At 43.3% G+C, this 17615-nt stretch overlaps 1 protein-coding gene across 1 annotated transcript; it reads left to right on the top strand.

Annotated features, from left to right (window-relative positions):
- Positions 1-354: 354 nt before the first annotated feature.
- Positions 355-3915, top strand: LOC308292620 (uncharacterized protein). The gene is made up of 2 exons (XM_080735008.1): positions 355-664; positions 1376-3915. The coding sequence occupies exon 2, from the start codon at positions 1382-1384 to the stop codon at positions 3188-3190; it is 1809 nt and encodes a 602-aa protein (XP_080591134.1). The 5' UTR covers positions 355-664; positions 1376-1381; the 3' UTR covers positions 3191-3915.
- Positions 3916-17615: the final 13700 nt, after the last annotated feature.

The raw sequence follows: 17615 nt of genomic DNA, 5'->3' as shown, positions 1-17615 counted from the left end.
TAACACCTGTTGTATTATCCATCATTCTCTCTGTCAGCCTTATTCTCCTTTTTGTACCCATCATGTCCATGGTCATCAACAGTGTGCATTTATGTGTGCAGTGCAGTGCACACATAATGCTATCTTACCATCATGTTGCAGAAGCAGTGAAATAGCAGACCTACAAGCTAACGACGCTTTGTGAGCTTGTAGTTCTGTTATTTTACTTCCATTTTTACCCCCCTTTACTCGGGGAGATCAGTGAGCCTGAAAACGCGAGTACGTCAACGAACATTGACCCACGAGAGCCGCCGTACTTGTCAGATCATGCAGTGTAGTTTCAGGAAGTGTTGTGTGAAAAACAAAGCAAGGCTCCGTCCTGCACTGAAACTGTTCACTTTCCTTCACATCCGAGTTGAAAATCACCAAGTTAACAAGATCGTACCTGACATGTAGGACAGTTCGTATGAATGACGTAAAGATTTGATCGACACGGTCGTTTTTCCAGCACTTTTTTAGTCGGTTCGTGACCGTGATTCTTTGGCTTTTGTAGCCAAGTTAGCTTGGGTAGCTAAACGTGATGGCAACTTTAGAGAACTAGTGAGTTCAGGTTTCACTCTCAGATCAACATTCTGCTGTCCTTTCTTTCCGTTGTGGACGGAGGGAGTGGTGTCTGTCTCTATAGGTAGGTCAGCGAGTTCATGGCTAAAAATGCAGCTCCTATATTTTGCTAAACAGACTCACAAATAACGTTTTAGTGCAATGAATTATAAGTATGATATAGTATAAGTATACATAAAGTAATTTAAAATGGATAAAGTTATTGCACCAATACTATTTATTCAATTATATTGCCTGTGTGTGTATGTACACACTGCATGTCACTGTGCTTCACACTGTAGGCTAAACAATTTAACACAGTGTTTCTCAAACTGTTACACTTCAAGGTCTCCCATTAACTCTGACAGTATACAAATGGAACCAAATGGATCCGTTAGGGTTCATTTGGTTCCATTTGTATGCTGTTAGAGTTACAGACTTGGTATGGGTCAATTTAGACCCCCATATAGGAACCCACAAAGTTACTGGAATCCACTTTGAGAACCCCTGATTTAACACATATAATGTACAAATATTAATTAATACATTAACACTACATACATTTACTGTTTACTAACATACAGTAGTAAATCTCAGTTCTCACTGTAAATAATGAAAATCCCCACAGCAATTATTCATGTCAAATAAAAATATAATAGTTTTTAGTCATAATAGTTTCAAAGATTTAGTGGTATTTTTCATATATTGGTAGCTGAAAACTGTCGGAAAGGTTTTGATGTCCCTAATAATTTCTGGTTGAAAAAATAATTACTATTGTCCTTCAATGTCCACACAGAGGACAATGCCGCGTCACTCGGGAGTTTGGAAGCACTTCACCCCGGCCGTCAAAGATGGGAGGGACACGTTCATGTGCAACTACTGCTTTAAGACTCATGCCAAGAATGCCACCAAGATGCAGATGCACCTGGACAAATGCAAGGAGTACTGTGTAGCCTCGCAGCAGTCACCGGGCTCCGACCGGAGCTCCTCGGCCTCCATCCCTGTGCCTTCGTCCTCGTACCTGCCTTCGGCGACTCCCGGCGGGCAGTTCCTCATCGACTCAGTGGACCAGGGAAGCCAGACGTACGCCGACGAGTGCCTGGCGAGAGCCGTCTATGCGACGTCCTCGCCCCTCAGTCTCACAGACAATGTTTACTGGAGGCGGTTCTTCAGCGTGCTTCGCCCGGCTTACTGTCCGCCCACCAAGCAGGCTTTGTCGTCTCACCTGCTGGACTGTGAGTACGACCGAGTGCAAAGCCAGGTCGCAGAGACCATAGGGAAGGCTGACTGTGTCTCTGTTGTTTGCAGCGGCTGGTCTCATGTAAAAGAGACCGGAACAATCAATTACATTGTCTCCACTCCTCTGCCGCTGTTTCACAAATCTACGCAGATAAAGGAGCATGCAGACACGAGCGCTGTAATTGCCAAGGAGCTCAAAGAGATTATCAATGAAGTGGGACCACAGAAGGTTTTTGCTGTCGTTACCGACGATGCCCCGGACATGAAAGCCGCGTGGGCGATCGTAGAGGAGGCGTTCCCACACATTTCAGCTATAGGATGCACGGCCACCGGTGTAAAAGGCCTCTTTGAGGAGATGGCTTCACAGCCCTCTATGAAAGCCCTCTGCAGGAGGGCTGAGCAGGTGGTGTGCTATGTCAGGGAGAGGAAGAGCCTGGCAGAGACTTTAAGTCACTGGCAAACGAGCAAGATGAGGAGCAACACAACCAGTGGCACCGCATTGGTAATGAACAGTGGCTCTGACTGGACTGGTGTGGTCAACATGTTCAACAGTCTCCTTAAGGGCCAGAGCACTCTCCAAGAGATGGCCGTCTCGCCAGCGCTGGACATCGAAGCGTCCGTCCGGGCCACCCTGCAGGACGCAGCCTTTTGGAAAGGGGTGAGCAGCAGCCGAAACCTGCTCTACCTGGTGGGGAACTACATCGACTACATGAAACGGGAGGACGCCGTCCTGTCCAGCGTCGTGGAGATGTTCAGTCAGCTGAGGTACCACATCGGATCGTCCCTGTCCGGGTCGGTGCTTCACAGCGCCGAACAGAAGGCCATCATGGCGTCCCTGGACAGGTGTCAGGAGTTCTGCGTGCGGCCTGTACACGCGGCGGCGTACATGCTCGATCCCAAGCACGTCGGACAACAAACGCTCTCCGGAGAGCAGATCAACAGCGCCTATTATGTTATCTCCAACCTGTCGCACCATTTGAACCTGGACGAGGGCAAAGTGCTGGCCAGTTTCGCCAGGTTCTCTGCCAAGCAGGGCTTGTGGAAGGGTGTTGGCATATGGAGCTCCTGCCAGCATGTTTCCCCCTCCACCTGGTGGAAGGGCCTGTGCTCCTCTGAGCCCCTGTCTGCCGTGGCCGCTGCCATCCTGCAGATCCCACCGACGACGGGGGCCTGCGAACGCCTCTGGCACCGCTTGGAAAGCATAAAGTCGCGGACCGGCCTCTCGGCCGACAGAGCACAGAAACTGATGGCTCTTCAGGCCAATCTCAAGATCTTAGAGCCAAGCGACTGTGAGTTTACCCCTCCTATGGAAACGGATGACGATGTGAAGGGGGAGGTCGTGAAGGTTTCTTTTGAATCTGGGACTCAATAATGCTAGATGGGATTTCTCAGTTCCACCTCCACTTCAAATTTACAAACCTTTTCAGCTCGACACACAAAACAAAAAATAAACATTTTGTATCTCTCTGGGACCCAACCTTACACATTTTCTTTTTAATTATTCAAATAAGCCCCTTTTAAAGATTATGGAAATAACAGATCTACAAGTTCACAACATTTTGGGACACGTTATGTGCTTGTAGATCGGCTATTTTCCCTTTTTTTCCTCTAATATTTTAGAGGTTTTGTAAAATGTTGAGTATTTGAAATTGCTTTCTTCTTTTTGTAAATTGATTTAGGAATGGTAAAAAACTAAAAGACAGGAATCACAGGATATTTACTCAAACCCCTAAAAACATTTCTAGAGACCGAAAATGGGTCGTGACCGTATGTGTGGAAAACATTGAACATTATCGCTGCTACACAGATGCTTGGAGAGTTGTTGAACTCTGACAAAGACTTTAATGTCAGATAAAGACATTCACGTCAGTCTCAGTATCACATGAGACCATTTCTACCAGATTTCCTACAAAAGATGAAAATTAATTGGGAAGCAATGTTGCTCCGCTCTTCTTTAACACATTACTGCGGATTATAACATTAGTATCGTCCTCGTTAGAACATGACATAGCACAGTATGTATCTGCTTAATAATCAGATGGAAGGGCTATAGAGAATCAGTATAGACTAGCAAGATGTCATGTCTCAGTAGTTACATGTTAAGTAAATAGTGTTTTTATAGTGAAGAAAATAATCATTTTGTTTATAATGGAAGTACTACAGAGAATATATGAAGGCTTACAAGAGGTTGTATCTCTGTCAGTGGTCTCACATAATAAATAAAGCCTTTTATACTGAAGAAATGCATGATTTATTTTTTACCACATTTACATCTTTTTTTTTTACATTCTAGTGTGATCTCAGGCAGAGTGTTCTAAAGGCCATAGGTGCTGACAGATCCATTCTCCAAAAGAACTCGCCTGAAGATTTGAGGCTGCACTCTGGCTCATTAACAAGTCTGAAATAACAGCTCGGGGCCACACTGTGCAATGTCTATGTTGAAAACTGTCAGACATAATGCAGAAGCTGAATGATCAGCCCATAGTATGTCAAATATTGCTGCTGTTCGATGCAACATTGTTCCTCCAAAAAGTTCAGAATGAATAATTAACTCACACATTTGGTATCTCTTTACACAAAATGAGAAATGTTCTAAAATTAACGGAAGAATGCCATAGCTTGTTCAAATGGTTTTCCCATGGTCGCAGTCGACAATAGGAAAGAAATTGAACAAAAATAAATAACTATATGACACAGACTGTTTACAATAGCACTTAAAACATTGCACAAGTCATGCTTTATGTGCATGCTATATAGAACATGCTTAAGGGAAAAGTTCCAACCACAGCTGTAGTATCCCATAATGAGGCACAGATGGCATTGACATGCACAGAAACCCAGGATGTACAGTACCTTTCTCTCACCTACGCACTCCTTGCACACATAGTACACGCACCGCCTCTACTGCCATCTCTCTTCGCCGGCAGTGTTCCACTGGTGGTTTGGCGCGCGGTCTCCGGGTCCTAAAGGGAGAGATGGGCCTCATAAATACTAGTGTTATTAATCTTAATGGGAACTTCGAAGACTCCGGGGGCGTCCCCGTCTCAAAGGCAACGGTCCCGTTGTAAATCTCTCAATGAATCACTGCTCCCTACCCCACATCACTCAGTAAAGCTGTCACTGTGACTGCTTGCGTACAGTATGTCTCATTCTCTGTCTTGCACACAGCGTCTCTGCTGATTGGTATGTGTTTGGGGATATTGCAGGTAACCGATGTGAGAGTGATAATCGGAATGACACTCCTGCTGAGGGGTAGTACTTGTTTTGTGGGCAGATCAGTTTATTTTAATGTTTTAGAGCTGCAAACTATCAGCTAGTTTACTATCCACTATTCTGTTGCTTTTTTGATTTTATATTGATAATACTATTATAATAATTACTTACTACACACAAAAGAAACCACAAATCTAATAATGGACTCCCTCTCCCTTGCATGCAAAGCAGAAGTGACAAGCAAGTTTTCATTTTAAATGTTGCAGCCTTAGTTTTAAACACATTTGTTTAGTCATACTAAACAGTCATACTGGGCTGTAGAAGAAACACTGCAATCCCCCCCCCCCCCCCCCCCCTTCATTGCCATCTATAATGTTTTAACTGTCTGATTCCTGTATTTAATCTGTGGGTCGCGTTGCTTATTGAATCCAAAATCTCACTCATCACATAGGAATGTTCCTCTTCCTGTTGCAGTGGACCACGTTTACTTGGCTGTTAAATTTATTCAGTATCTACTTGATTCGCCAAGCCTCCTGCCTCGCTCTTACAACACACTGGCAGAGAATCAAATAACGACTCCAATGTCTTGCCCTTGGCACGACCAGCCGATTGAGCCTATTGTTTTTTAGATGCGAGAAAGCAAGTATTATAACTAATGTCTCATTCTTTTTTAGTTCACAACAAACTGTGTGGTAATCCAAGGTTTGCAAATGGAAATATGTGTATGATTATAGTATAAGCACAACTAAATAAGAAATAAGGGAATTTAATTACTGGGTGATAATAATAACCTTTATTTGTATAGCACCTTTCATGACATGAAATGCAGCTCAAAGTGCTTTACAGAGAAAAACCGGAGCACAAGTGCTTAACAGAAAAACTGAAAAATACACATGATTAATAATGAAGCAGAAAAGAAAACTTAAAAAAATAAAATTAAAACTTGATAGAAACAATGCTTCCATGATAAGAGCTTTGGATGGCATCTTGATCTATATGCTAACAATATGGGGCTGTAATACTTGGTTGTACGTCATGTCACGCTGCGCACCAAAGACATAAGGCAGTTTAGATGATCTACACCACATGACAAGGGGCACGTTAGGTGCAGAATATAAACTAGCCTATTCAACCTTTTCTTCTTCCGCCCAGCTCTGAGCAGCATGTACTTGTTCCTTCCATCTAACTTGCATGTGACCTCTTTCTACTTTGACCTGGCACTGGCAGTATTGTTGTCCATGCCTCAACACCTGACACCTGATATACACTTGGTTGGGTCGTGTCGTGCACTGACAATAGCCAATCTACAAACTCACAAAGCGTCACAGTGCAAGCTTGTAGAATAGATATTTACGGTGCATGACACCAGGCAGGGTGCAACTAAGTATAAATCAGAGATGAGAGAAGAGTCAGGGAGTCCTTGCCATCTGTTTCCTCACTGTGTCTCGTACACACGAGACCCCCCCCCCCCCCCCCCCCCACACACACACACACACACACAGACACACACACAGACAGACACACACAAGCATAAGCTTAATGACAATCAACAGCTACTGTCTTTTGTCACTAATTCACCGGTAAAGCAACACACAAACACCAATTTCAAAGAATCAACAGGCAATAGTAAAGCTGAGTATTATACATAAACACACAGACACTAACTTGTCCTACAGAAGGTCTCTGTCCAAGCAAGGAGGAAATATGACAGCGCTGCCTGCATTCCAACTCTTGCACACTCCTCTACTGAGGGAATGGCGACTCTCACCGGCATTGAAGCCAGATGTTTCACCACGCCGGTCTCATAAGGTGGTCTGGCAGCACTAGGCCGCAATGGAGAACATTCCACCTCTCCATGGAGAAAGCATGATTAGGAGGCTGATTACGCTGTGCGCTGAATCCCATGATAAACCTTCCAACAGTATGTTGCCTAAAAGTCTCCGGACGGTAATTATGACAACCGGTCGAGTTTGGATGTCTCTGTTAACTCAATACACATTAAATGGATCGTGGAGAGTCTAAAAATGTCTGTATCGAAAGCCACACTAGCTGTGGCAAGTATAGTATTATGGCTTAGTAATTTGTGTCAGATGAGGTCCGGTGCAATTACCTTGTGATCAAATCAGATGGGTCCACAATATGGACTGTTTAAACAGCTGACACCAATCCTACTGTAACTCTCAAAGGAAGCAATGAAGCATGATACATACAGAATGATCTTGTCCTTTAACAGTAAGAAGGTGGTTTAATCAGCACGTGTGTGTGTGTGTGTGTGTGTGTGTGTGTGTGTGTGTGTGTGTGTGTGTGTGGGGACATGGACGTCACATCCAATACCATTGTCAATGTTGGGGAACAACAGAGTTTCTCTTCGCCCAAATCAAATGTCCTGGAATCTGAACATGACACCCCATGGCCATTCGATGCCATAGGGTAGAGGAGATTTGCGTCACTAGAGAGGCATGCAGGTGCATAAACTACTATTATGATCATATACAATAGGCCAAAAGTGCACAAATACTTTGTATGAATCTTAATACTTAAAGACTGCTTCAAGCCTGACTGTGGTGGGTACAGCCATGTCACACATTGACAACTCCTCCCATCGTTCCATCCACCCACCGATCCACTAGGTCAGAAGTATCTTGACCGTGTCGGTAGGCTTTATTTAGGAATGGCTGTCATGTTAGTCTGTGCGGGCTGTGCGTCTGACCTACCGTAATAATATGCCAGCAACAATTTGTGGACAGAGCTCCCTAGCATTTTGTCATTACTCACCCAGGCCACCAACAACCCAGGCACCCCTGCCCCCCTCCTCCTCCTCGCCTAGAAAAGACAAAAACAACAGATGGGCTGTGCCAAGGAGACTGCAACTAGTCTTGGCCATTACCACAGAGAGGAGAGGAGACAGAATGGTGTGAGTGTGTGTGAGTGAGTGTGTGTGGGGTTGCTTGGATTGCAGATATGTAAAGTGGCGCAGAGTATGTGTCTGTCCTCCCTGGCATGTCCTATTCTCGCTGCTCTCAGCACCTCGTAATGCTTTTATAATTGCATTCCTACCCGGCTGAAACGCAATTAGTTGATCACAGCAATTTTTTCCTTTCTCTTTCTCTTTTCCAGAGCACCCGCCACTGTAAACCTGTGTAGCAATCATGGGCAGGCTAACCCAGTGTTTACCCTCTGCAGCAAGTGGGAAGTCAGTGATATTAGGCTACCCAGACAAGGTGATTATTGTGATTATATGCACTTATGTATTTATGGAGATTATAGTCACGGTGAAGGTTGAAAACGGTTGTCTTGTGAAAGCCCCGCTTTATTATGAGTTCTGAGTGTACTGCAGTCCTGTTGCGTAATCAAACATCTACAGTGCCTACTGTAGTGTACACACAGTATATTCAATTTTTTTTTTTTTTTTACGTGTGTGTGTGTGTGTGTGTGTGTAATGTGTGTGTGCTGTGGGGGGGATGCATTCCTTTAGCTGTTTACCTGTCTAGGTTCAAGATAAAAGCCTGTTGTGGTGTCTGGTGTGGAGTGTTTAACTTTCTTGGCTAGATTTGCGTAGTAGTGTGGCAGCCATGTGGACAGAGCACAGTGTCAGAGCTGCCAGCATCCCAGAGCTCATTTTGATCCAGCCCATACTGACTCCAGTTGAGAGCCTGTGGCCTCATCTGGGATGAGAACTGGCACACACAATCTGCTATGGCTCTCAATCATGGCAGATACCATTTGCGCAACATCAGGAAGCCCATCCCTCTCATCCATTAAAATGTACTTATCTTTTGTATCCACCAGGCCGACAGGCATGGCCAAGACAATGTTTTGCACCCTTTCCGCGTCCACGTGTCCGTCTGTGTCCGTCTGTCTGTCTGTGAACAGCTAATCTCCGGCACCTTTGGCTCGATGGCAGCGTTATATAGGCCCTATATAACGCAACCAGGAGGCCACAATAACCTACCTGACCTGACGGAGACCTGTGCTCCGAGGAGCACTTTTTCTATTTTCTTTTTCTTTTTTTCTTGGTGGGTGGGGTTCTTTTCATAATGGCTTGTAACAATGGTATGGTATGGTATATTCTCCAAGGGAACACAAGCCTGTTAAAGCCTGTGATGGATCCCAAAATCTGCTGCACAATTTCAGTTTTTTTTCCACCCAGACTGATTGTCATGTTGTAAAGACCTCTTTTGCCCCAGTGGGAGAAAGGGGCATGCATGTATGCGTGTCACATGACAGCTATGGAGGAGAGTCTCTGTGTAGAATACATTTAAAATCACTATCATTGTTGCCATCATTCACCTCTCTCTCTCTCTCTCTCCCCCTCTTCCCACTCAAATCCTCGCTCTCCCTCCTACTCTTTTGCACTTCCCAGTATACAGGAATGCAAAGCGCTCTAATCGATAGCCATGAGTTACTCCCTCCCTCTCTCTTGTCTTTTGTGCAGATCAGGGGTCAGGCTCATAGGAGCCGAACGGGTCTTTTTGTTTCGGTCCGGGAGACGCTGCAAGCGAGACGAGGGGAGCCAGACCATTGCTGTGCTTGGAACGTGCTGCCGTTCTCGCCGACCAGTAAGATTCGTCGCCGGTGCCAAGTACGCAGTCCTAACTGCTACCAGATGTGCAATTATAACCACTCACAACCACCAAGGCGCTTTTAGTGGGCAAAGACAAGAGGGAGATAAATTACTTGGCAAAATAATGAGCATTCTGTAGAAATATTTATCTGCCTCAGTTTTTAAACTGCTTTTTCTTTAAATGTGGGCATTTCTTTAAAATAGTTTTTAAGCCACGGATTGTGTGCTCTGAGCCCCCAAAACCGCTACAAAAGTTAAAGAGTGTTTTATGAGCTAATTATAGTCCTATAACACACACACACATACACACTGATTCAGAGAGGGCGTATTGACTTTCATCCACCTCATGACTGGGGCCTGATTGAGTTGGCCATTCGGCCCAGATACTTTCTTCTGGTCCAAAAAAGTGGAAAAAAGTCTTACCTAAATGCAAGCATTTTATTTGCCTTCTTCTGAGGATATAATGTTCATTCAAGCTGACGTATAGTTCCTCAAGCCTTGCCAGAAAGTACAAGACTTGTCCAAATGGTTTAAAATTCATTTATTCAAGGGATTTAGTGCAGCTCGTGGGGTGTTAAAGAGCAAAAAAGAGAGGCGGAGAGAGAACGAGAGATGAGAGAGAGAATGAAAAAAGCAACTGAATAATGATGGTGCACATTAGTATACAGTCAAATCCTCACATTTATCCATTTGTAACTCAGAGATGCAAACAAATGTTTACATTCGTACACTCGGTTAAATTAGCACTAATTTAATTTACAGTATATTCGACTCAAAGGTGACGCAGTCACTGCTTTCTATTACAGACTGTCCCACATCTTAAAGTGATAACATGACCATAGCGTTATGGACCAGAGCTAGACGATGATGAGAGAGGGAGTGACAGAGTACAGAAAGAGAGAGTCTGTTTCACTTCAAGTCTTGGGAACCACTGCACCCCCTCTTCCCCCTATACTCTTTCTCATCCCGAAAATGTTGAGCTTCAACCCCTGGAGCCTTTGATCATATAGGAATGGAATGTCAGAGGTGCTGATGGATTTACGATGATCATACATTTGCCCCCACCCAGAATGAGCGAGTGCAAGGTAATTGTGCACACGATTCCTCTATCACCTCATACGTTATTGCTCTGAATTTGTGCGCTACATCAGGCACCGGTCGATTTTCCTCCGCCACAATAATGGCCTGAGGACACGCCAGCATTAACAGAGCTCACCAAGAGTTTGCACATGCACCCTCCTTGGAGAATAATCCTGATTGTAATGAGAGGGTTTCCTTGACAGTGAGCAGTGATGGAAGAAGTAGGCTACTCAGATTTTTTACTTCACCACTCAAACGACTATACGTCATTGACCTGCATCCCCCAGGGCTCTATACTAGGCACGCTCCTTTTATTTACAGTACCAAACGTGGAAAAGTCGACGTTATGCATAATGACCCATTTCACAATCATGGTACTGGATTGTAATTATAGTAACGCGTAATGTGTTCATCACTTTAACGGTTGCAGCTTAATGACTGTTTTGTATTAATAAACAGGCACAGTGGAGTAAAAAGTAAAATTCTGAGGCTTCTGAGGTAGTGGACTACAAGTATAAAGTATAAAAAATGGATTTGCTCAAGAAAGGTACCTCGACTTTGCAATTTTAAGTGTAGTAGGCTACTTGAGTACACATTCTGTACTTTACCACTGTCTGTGAGTCATGATGTCAAGGAGGGTGTGAACTGTGTGTTATTGCAGTGAGGATTTAGCATCCAGCTGCATTTAGCGAAATAGAGGCTGAACTTTGTGTTTATTTTAATGAAGCATGATTTCACCTACAGTCGGTAATAATTATATATATATTTTCCCCAGCGAGTTTAGATTTGTCTAAGGACTGACTGTACAGCAACATACTGGCCACAGAATGAAGCATGCACAGGCAAACATCCAAAAAAGAAGAAGGCCATGCAAGCAAATAAAAAGCTGACTTGGCCGGAACATGGCTGTTTCGCAGGTGTATGACAGCGTGTATATATACGGTGGACATCGTGTTATTACAGGTGTGTAACCGCATGTTGATGTAGTCTCCCTTTGCTGCTGACAGGGTGTTATATCGTTCTTTTTCGGGTGACCCCGAGGGCTGGAACGAGCACACTGGAACCACTCATTCACTGCGATTCCATGACGGGTGGCTAACTGGGAAGAAAGCAGATTTAGGATGAGTTTTGCCCATAGAGATTATACCGACACAGAAAGTCTGCATTGGGAGCTACTGTAGCCTATTAAATCATTGCTGTGATTGGTATGTAATAAATATGAATGTGTGCTGCTCGGACAGCTATGGCCCGAGGCAGGAAGAGCACAATTCAGGAAGTCAGGCCTTTCACAACCCCTTTCTTCTGTCCTCGGAGAGGAAGTCATAGGAAGTGTCAACAAGAGAGAACTCCCCTCGATGGAAGTACTTAATGTCTTCCTTCAGGCCCACATGACTGCTGGTGTACCCTGCACACATGTGATGTTGAAGCCACTGAATCACACAGCCAAAAGGACAAGCAAGCCATCAAACTAGTATAGCTATGGCTATGGTGGGACTCAAACCATATTTTGGTTCAGCTTGTCCTAAACGGTTTTGTGATTATTCCTGGATTGTAGCAAGATAGCTTTATCATGCTGGCCAGTGGCCAATGTTAGCTTGTTATGTATTGTAGCCGATGGTGTCTATAGTATTTATGACTTCACAGGCAGTTTTGTTCTCCACAGTGTTAATTAGCGTCACAAAACTGGTAATTGGGTTCAAAAGTTAAATATGAACTAAAACTTGACAGTGCTCTCATTAGCGAAAAGAACGATGGGAAACACTGGAAGGAGTGTGTGCGTGCGTGTGTGCGCGCGTGTCAGTGACACAGTGTGGTAGTGGTAATGTTGCAGTGGGTGTGGGAAAATGCTAAAAGAAAAATTAAAAAGGAAGGAATTAGAAAGGAAATCCCGGCACCGAACAGCCGAATTAATGACGGTACCCGCCCCCCGAACCTCTGAATGAAGTCATATTGTAGTTTGGACAGAACCGATCCGAAATAAATTCTAAAAGCTCTAAAAGTGGAGTATGAATCGGCCCTTTGTCAGAACTCAAATAGGGCTCAATCTTTTTTTCAAATATCTGATCTACAAGCTCACAACGTGTTGATGTAGATCGGCTATTTGAAGTATTTTTAAATGTTTTTCAAAATAGTAAAACAGCCAAAGAAGTTTAGGGTTAAGTGGTAAGGCACAGACCAAATTATATAGCTACTAATCTCTCAAGAACAGATGGAATTGCTGAAAAAGAGAGGGTGCTGTTTTTTCCCTTTTCTTTGGGTTGGACGATGGGTTCCCAGATTGGAACACATCTGCTCTTGAACTCTTGAAAGGACAGAGTGGAAGGTGTCATTTCTGCTGCACTGACTGTGGTTACCGATGCAATTCCACGTGAATGAGAATAAAACTAAGAGGGTTTACATTGTGCCCTCAAAAAGTCACTTTTCCATCTAAATCAAATATTGATACCCTCCCATGGTTATCATTTTTCATGTTTGGAAAGCAATGTGCCACAAGTAAGCTTGTGATATTGTTGTCAATGTGTAGCCCTAGCCATGTAGAACAGGTTTTTATCTGTCCATGTGTATCTATGGATGTCTGTCCACTTGGAAGAAAACCAATCACATTTCAATGTTGCTACGTGCATGATCTAAGAAAACAGAATCACCTTTAGCCAAGGAAGCCTGAAATGCTTGCTCCAATAATCATGAAAGTGGAACTCATCAAGAGCACCAAAGTTGAGCCATAGATGGAAATCTATGCGATATAAACCTGGCGAATGTCTTAGTTACATCAGAATTGTTCTTTTGAAGCACTTTTGTTAAGAACGTTATTTCCATTTGGCCAAATGAGGTGTAGACCATCACTATGGAGCATAAGCGATTTGCACCCTGTCGATACATCAGATGGTGCTGATTCAGCAGAGGCGGGCTTCGCACTTCGCACTGCTTATTGTGGGCTCTCCCGCTCACTCGGGTAACGCCTGGTTCAGTCTACCTTCTGATTGTTGTAAATGTTTTCTCAATCACATCAGTATTATTCTCTCATCAGTGATGTGACAATCTTCTGTGTTTCATTGTCAGTCACATGTCTTGTGGCTATCCTAGACATGAAAACATTATGCTCAAGTGCTATGTGGTGCATTCAAAAGTGATGCCAAAGGGGTCCTGAAATACAGAGGTCCTCTGTATATAATGACCAGGACATGGTACACACATGCAGGCAGCCAGTGTGGCTTTACCACTGAATACTGCATTGTGATATCATATGTGTGGCTTTGTTCAAAAACTGTGCACATAGTAAATATTGATACCTTAACATTTGTCAGGAATAGAAGGCTATACTGTCAATGTATTTCTTCCCCTTTGATCTAAGGTCGGCTATGTGGGTTCGAAACATTCCAAAACATTGCCCTTGTGACTGAACCAGTTACAGCAGTGCTCTGAACACAGTCAATTATTGTTTATTAAAAGGATCCCCATTAGCTTTAACTGATGCCTTCCTGCAGTACTGTCTAAGCATACAGTTATGACATTTCTTTAAAGAATGTTGTTTAACCACTTAGTTCAACTCTAAATACTTTGTTGACTGGAGTCCTCCAGAGCCAGAGGTCTATACTTGCCCCCCTTGTTTTCCCTCTGTACCAAATCTCTTATATCCGATCATCTACAAGCTACAAACACGTTGTGAGCTTGTGGATCAGCTATTTTCGCAGAATGTTTGCCTATTCTTCCTGAGTGTTTGCCTACTATGAGCGACATGCCCAGAAAAGGCACGCTAGAGTTAAGGTATTAAAAAAAAGAACAGATCCCTTCGAATTTTCCCCATGCTTAGACAGCTATAAAAATGTGCAGTGCATCAAATAGACCGTTTGTCAGCCTTCTGATTGGTCCCTGAGACTCCCTGACTGGCCAACCAGAAAAAAACATTCACTTTTTGCTATCGGGGGTGGAGTTTGTGCAGTGGAGAATGTTAAATGTGGCTTTCAAAACTGTCCGCAGTGCGCGACACGGCGATCGCCCGGTACGGCAGCGATATCGGCCGTGATCTCGCTCATCATAATGAATAAGCTTCAACAAACTAGTTCACATGGACCATATCAATGGTCTAAGAGTCACGATTGGGTACATATATTTTAAATGGGCAGAATTACGAAAAGCCAGCCTATTATGTGAGGTTAGGATTATAGTTCTGTCCTCTTCCTACCCAGGATGCAATGCGCGGTCTATTCTCTTTCTGATCCAGAGGATTAAACTAATTAAAACATTTATTTTCGGGGGGAAAACTACTGTTTTGCTATGTAATTACTGTACCTTTTTCTTCCCTTTTTATTAATATCACGTAGATGTGTTTTTTGTGGTACTTTATATAGCTGTAATGAGGCTATGAAGGGAAAAAAAATCCCATCCACTACCACTATAAAATAATCTGCAAAGAGGATTCTGTCCCACTGGGATTAAACAAATTAAAACATATATTTTCGGGTAAACCCCCTTTAATATCACCTAGATGTTTTTCCTTTGGTACTTTATATAGCTGTAATGAGGCTATGAAGGGAAAAAAAAATCCCATTCACTGCCACTATAAAAGCAATCTGCCCAGGGTCAAATGTCCTATCATAGTAACAGGGCAGAATGGGGCGGGATTTGCAAAAGGGCTTATTGAAGCTGCCTTTGTAAAAAGCACCCTCCATTGGGTTAGGAGAAGGACCTGGCCTGCCCCATATTTTTCAAATATCTGATCTACAAGCTCACAACGTGTTGATGTAGATCGGCTATTTGAAGTATTTTTAAATGTTTTTCAAAATAGTAAAACAGCCAAAGAAGTTTAGGGTTAAGTGGTAAGGCACAGACCAAATTATATAGCTACTAATCTCTCAAGAACAGATGGAATTGCTGAAAAAGAGAGGGTGCTGTTTTTTCCCTTTTCTTTGGGTTGGACGATGGGTTCCCAGATTGGAACACATCTGCTCTTGAACTCTTGAAAGGACAGAGTGGAAGGTGTCATTTCTGCTGCACTGACTGTGGTTACCGATGCAATTCCACGTGAATGAGAATAAAACTAAGAGGGTTTACATTGTGCCCTCAAAAAGTCACTTTTCCATCTAAATCAAATATTGATACCCTCCCATGGTTATCATTTTTCATGTTTGGAAAGCAATGTGCCACAAGTAAGCTTGTGATATTGTTGTCAATGTGTAGCCCTAGCCATGTAGAACAGGTTTTTATCTGTCCATGTGTATCTATGGATGTCTGTCCACTTGGAAGAAAACCAATCACATTTCAATGTTGCTACGTGCATGATCTAAGAAAACAGAATCACCTTTAGCCAAGGAAGCCTGAAATGCTTGCTCCAATAATCATGAAAGTGGAACTCATCAAGAGCACCAAAGTTGAGCCATAGATGGAAATCTATGCGATATAAACCTGGCGAATGTCTTAGTTACATCAGAATTGTTCTTTTGAAGCACTTTTGTTAAGAACGTTATTTCCATTTGGCCAAATGAGGTGTAGACCATCACTATGGAGCATAAGCGATTTGCACCCTGTCGATACATCAGATGGTGCTGATTCAGCAGAGGCGGGCTTCGCACTTCGCACTGCTTATTGTGGGCTCTCCCGCTCACTCGGGTAACGCCTGGTTCAGTCTACCTTCTGATTGTTGTAAATGTTTTCTCAATCACATCAGTATTATTCTCTCATCAGTGATGTGACAATCTTCTGTGTTTCATTGTCAGTCACATGTCTTGTGGCTATCCTAGACATGAAAACATTATGCTCAAGTGCTATGTGGTGCATTCAAAAGTGATGCCAAAGGGGTCCTGAAATACAGAGGTCCTCTGTATATAATGACCAGGACATGGTACACACATGCAGGCAGCCAGTGTGGCTTTACCACTGAATACTGCATTGTGATATCATATGTGTGGCTTTGTTCAAAAACTGTGCACATAGTAAATATTGATACCTTAACATTTGTCAGGAATAGAAGGCTATACTGTCAATGTATTTCTTCCCCTTTGATCTAAGGTCGGCTATGTGGGTTCGAAACATTCCAAAACATTGCCCTTGTGACTGAACCAGTTACAGCAGTGCTCTGAACACAGTCAATTATTGTTTATTAAAAGGATCCCCATTAGCTTTAACTGATGCCTTCCTGCAGTACTGTCTAAGCATACAGTTATGACATTTCTTTAAAGAATGTTGTTTAACCACTTAGTTCAACTCTAAATACTTTGTTGACTGGAGTCCTCCAGAGCCAGAGGTCTATACTTGCCCCCCTTGTTTTCCCTCTGTACCAAATCTCTTATATCCGATCATCTACAAGCTACAAACACGTTGTGAGCTTGTGGATCAGCTATTTTCGCAGAATGTTTGCCTATTCTTCCTGAGTGTTTGCCTACTATGAGCGACATGCCCAGAAAAGGCACGCTAGAGTTAAGGTATTAAAAAAAAGAACAGATCCCTTCGAATTTTCCCCATGCTTAGACAGCTATAAAAATGTGCAGTGCATCAAATAGACCGTTTGTCAGCCTTCTGATTGGTCCCTGAGACTCCCTGACTGGCCAACCAGAAAAAAACATTCACTTTTTGCTATCGGGGGTGGAGTTTGTGCAGTGGAGAATGTTAAATGTGGCTTTCAAAACTGTCCGCAGTGCGCGACACGGCGATCGCCCGGTACGGCAGCGATATCGGCCGTGATCTCGCTCATCATAATGAATAAGCTTCAACAAACTAGTTCACATGGACCATATCAATGGTCTAAGAGTCACGATTGGGTACATATATTTTAAATGGGCAGAATTACGAAAAGCCAGCCTATTATGTGAGGTTAGGATTATAGTTCTGTCCTCTTCCTACCCAGGATGCAATGCGCGGTCTATTCTCTTTCTGATCCAGAGGATTAAACTAATTAAAACATTTATTTTCGGGGGGAAAACTACTGTTTTGCTATGTAATTACT

The sequence above is a fragment of the Nannobrachium achirus genome, assembly GCF_963921795.1.
Source record: "Nannobrachium achirus genome assembly, chromosome: 10".
Taxonomy (NCBI): Eukaryota; Metazoa; Chordata; class Actinopteri; order Myctophiformes; family Myctophidae; genus Nannobrachium; species Nannobrachium achirus.
Note: the sequence above shows the minus strand (reverse complement) of the source record. Positions and strands in the feature narration are given on the sequence as shown.

Excerpts from the sequence above, each read along its gene's own strand:
- LOC308292620 (XM_080735008.1), top strand. The coding sequence starts at position 1,382 with ATGCCGCGTCACTCGGGAGTTTGGAAGCACTTCACCCCGGCCGTCAAA.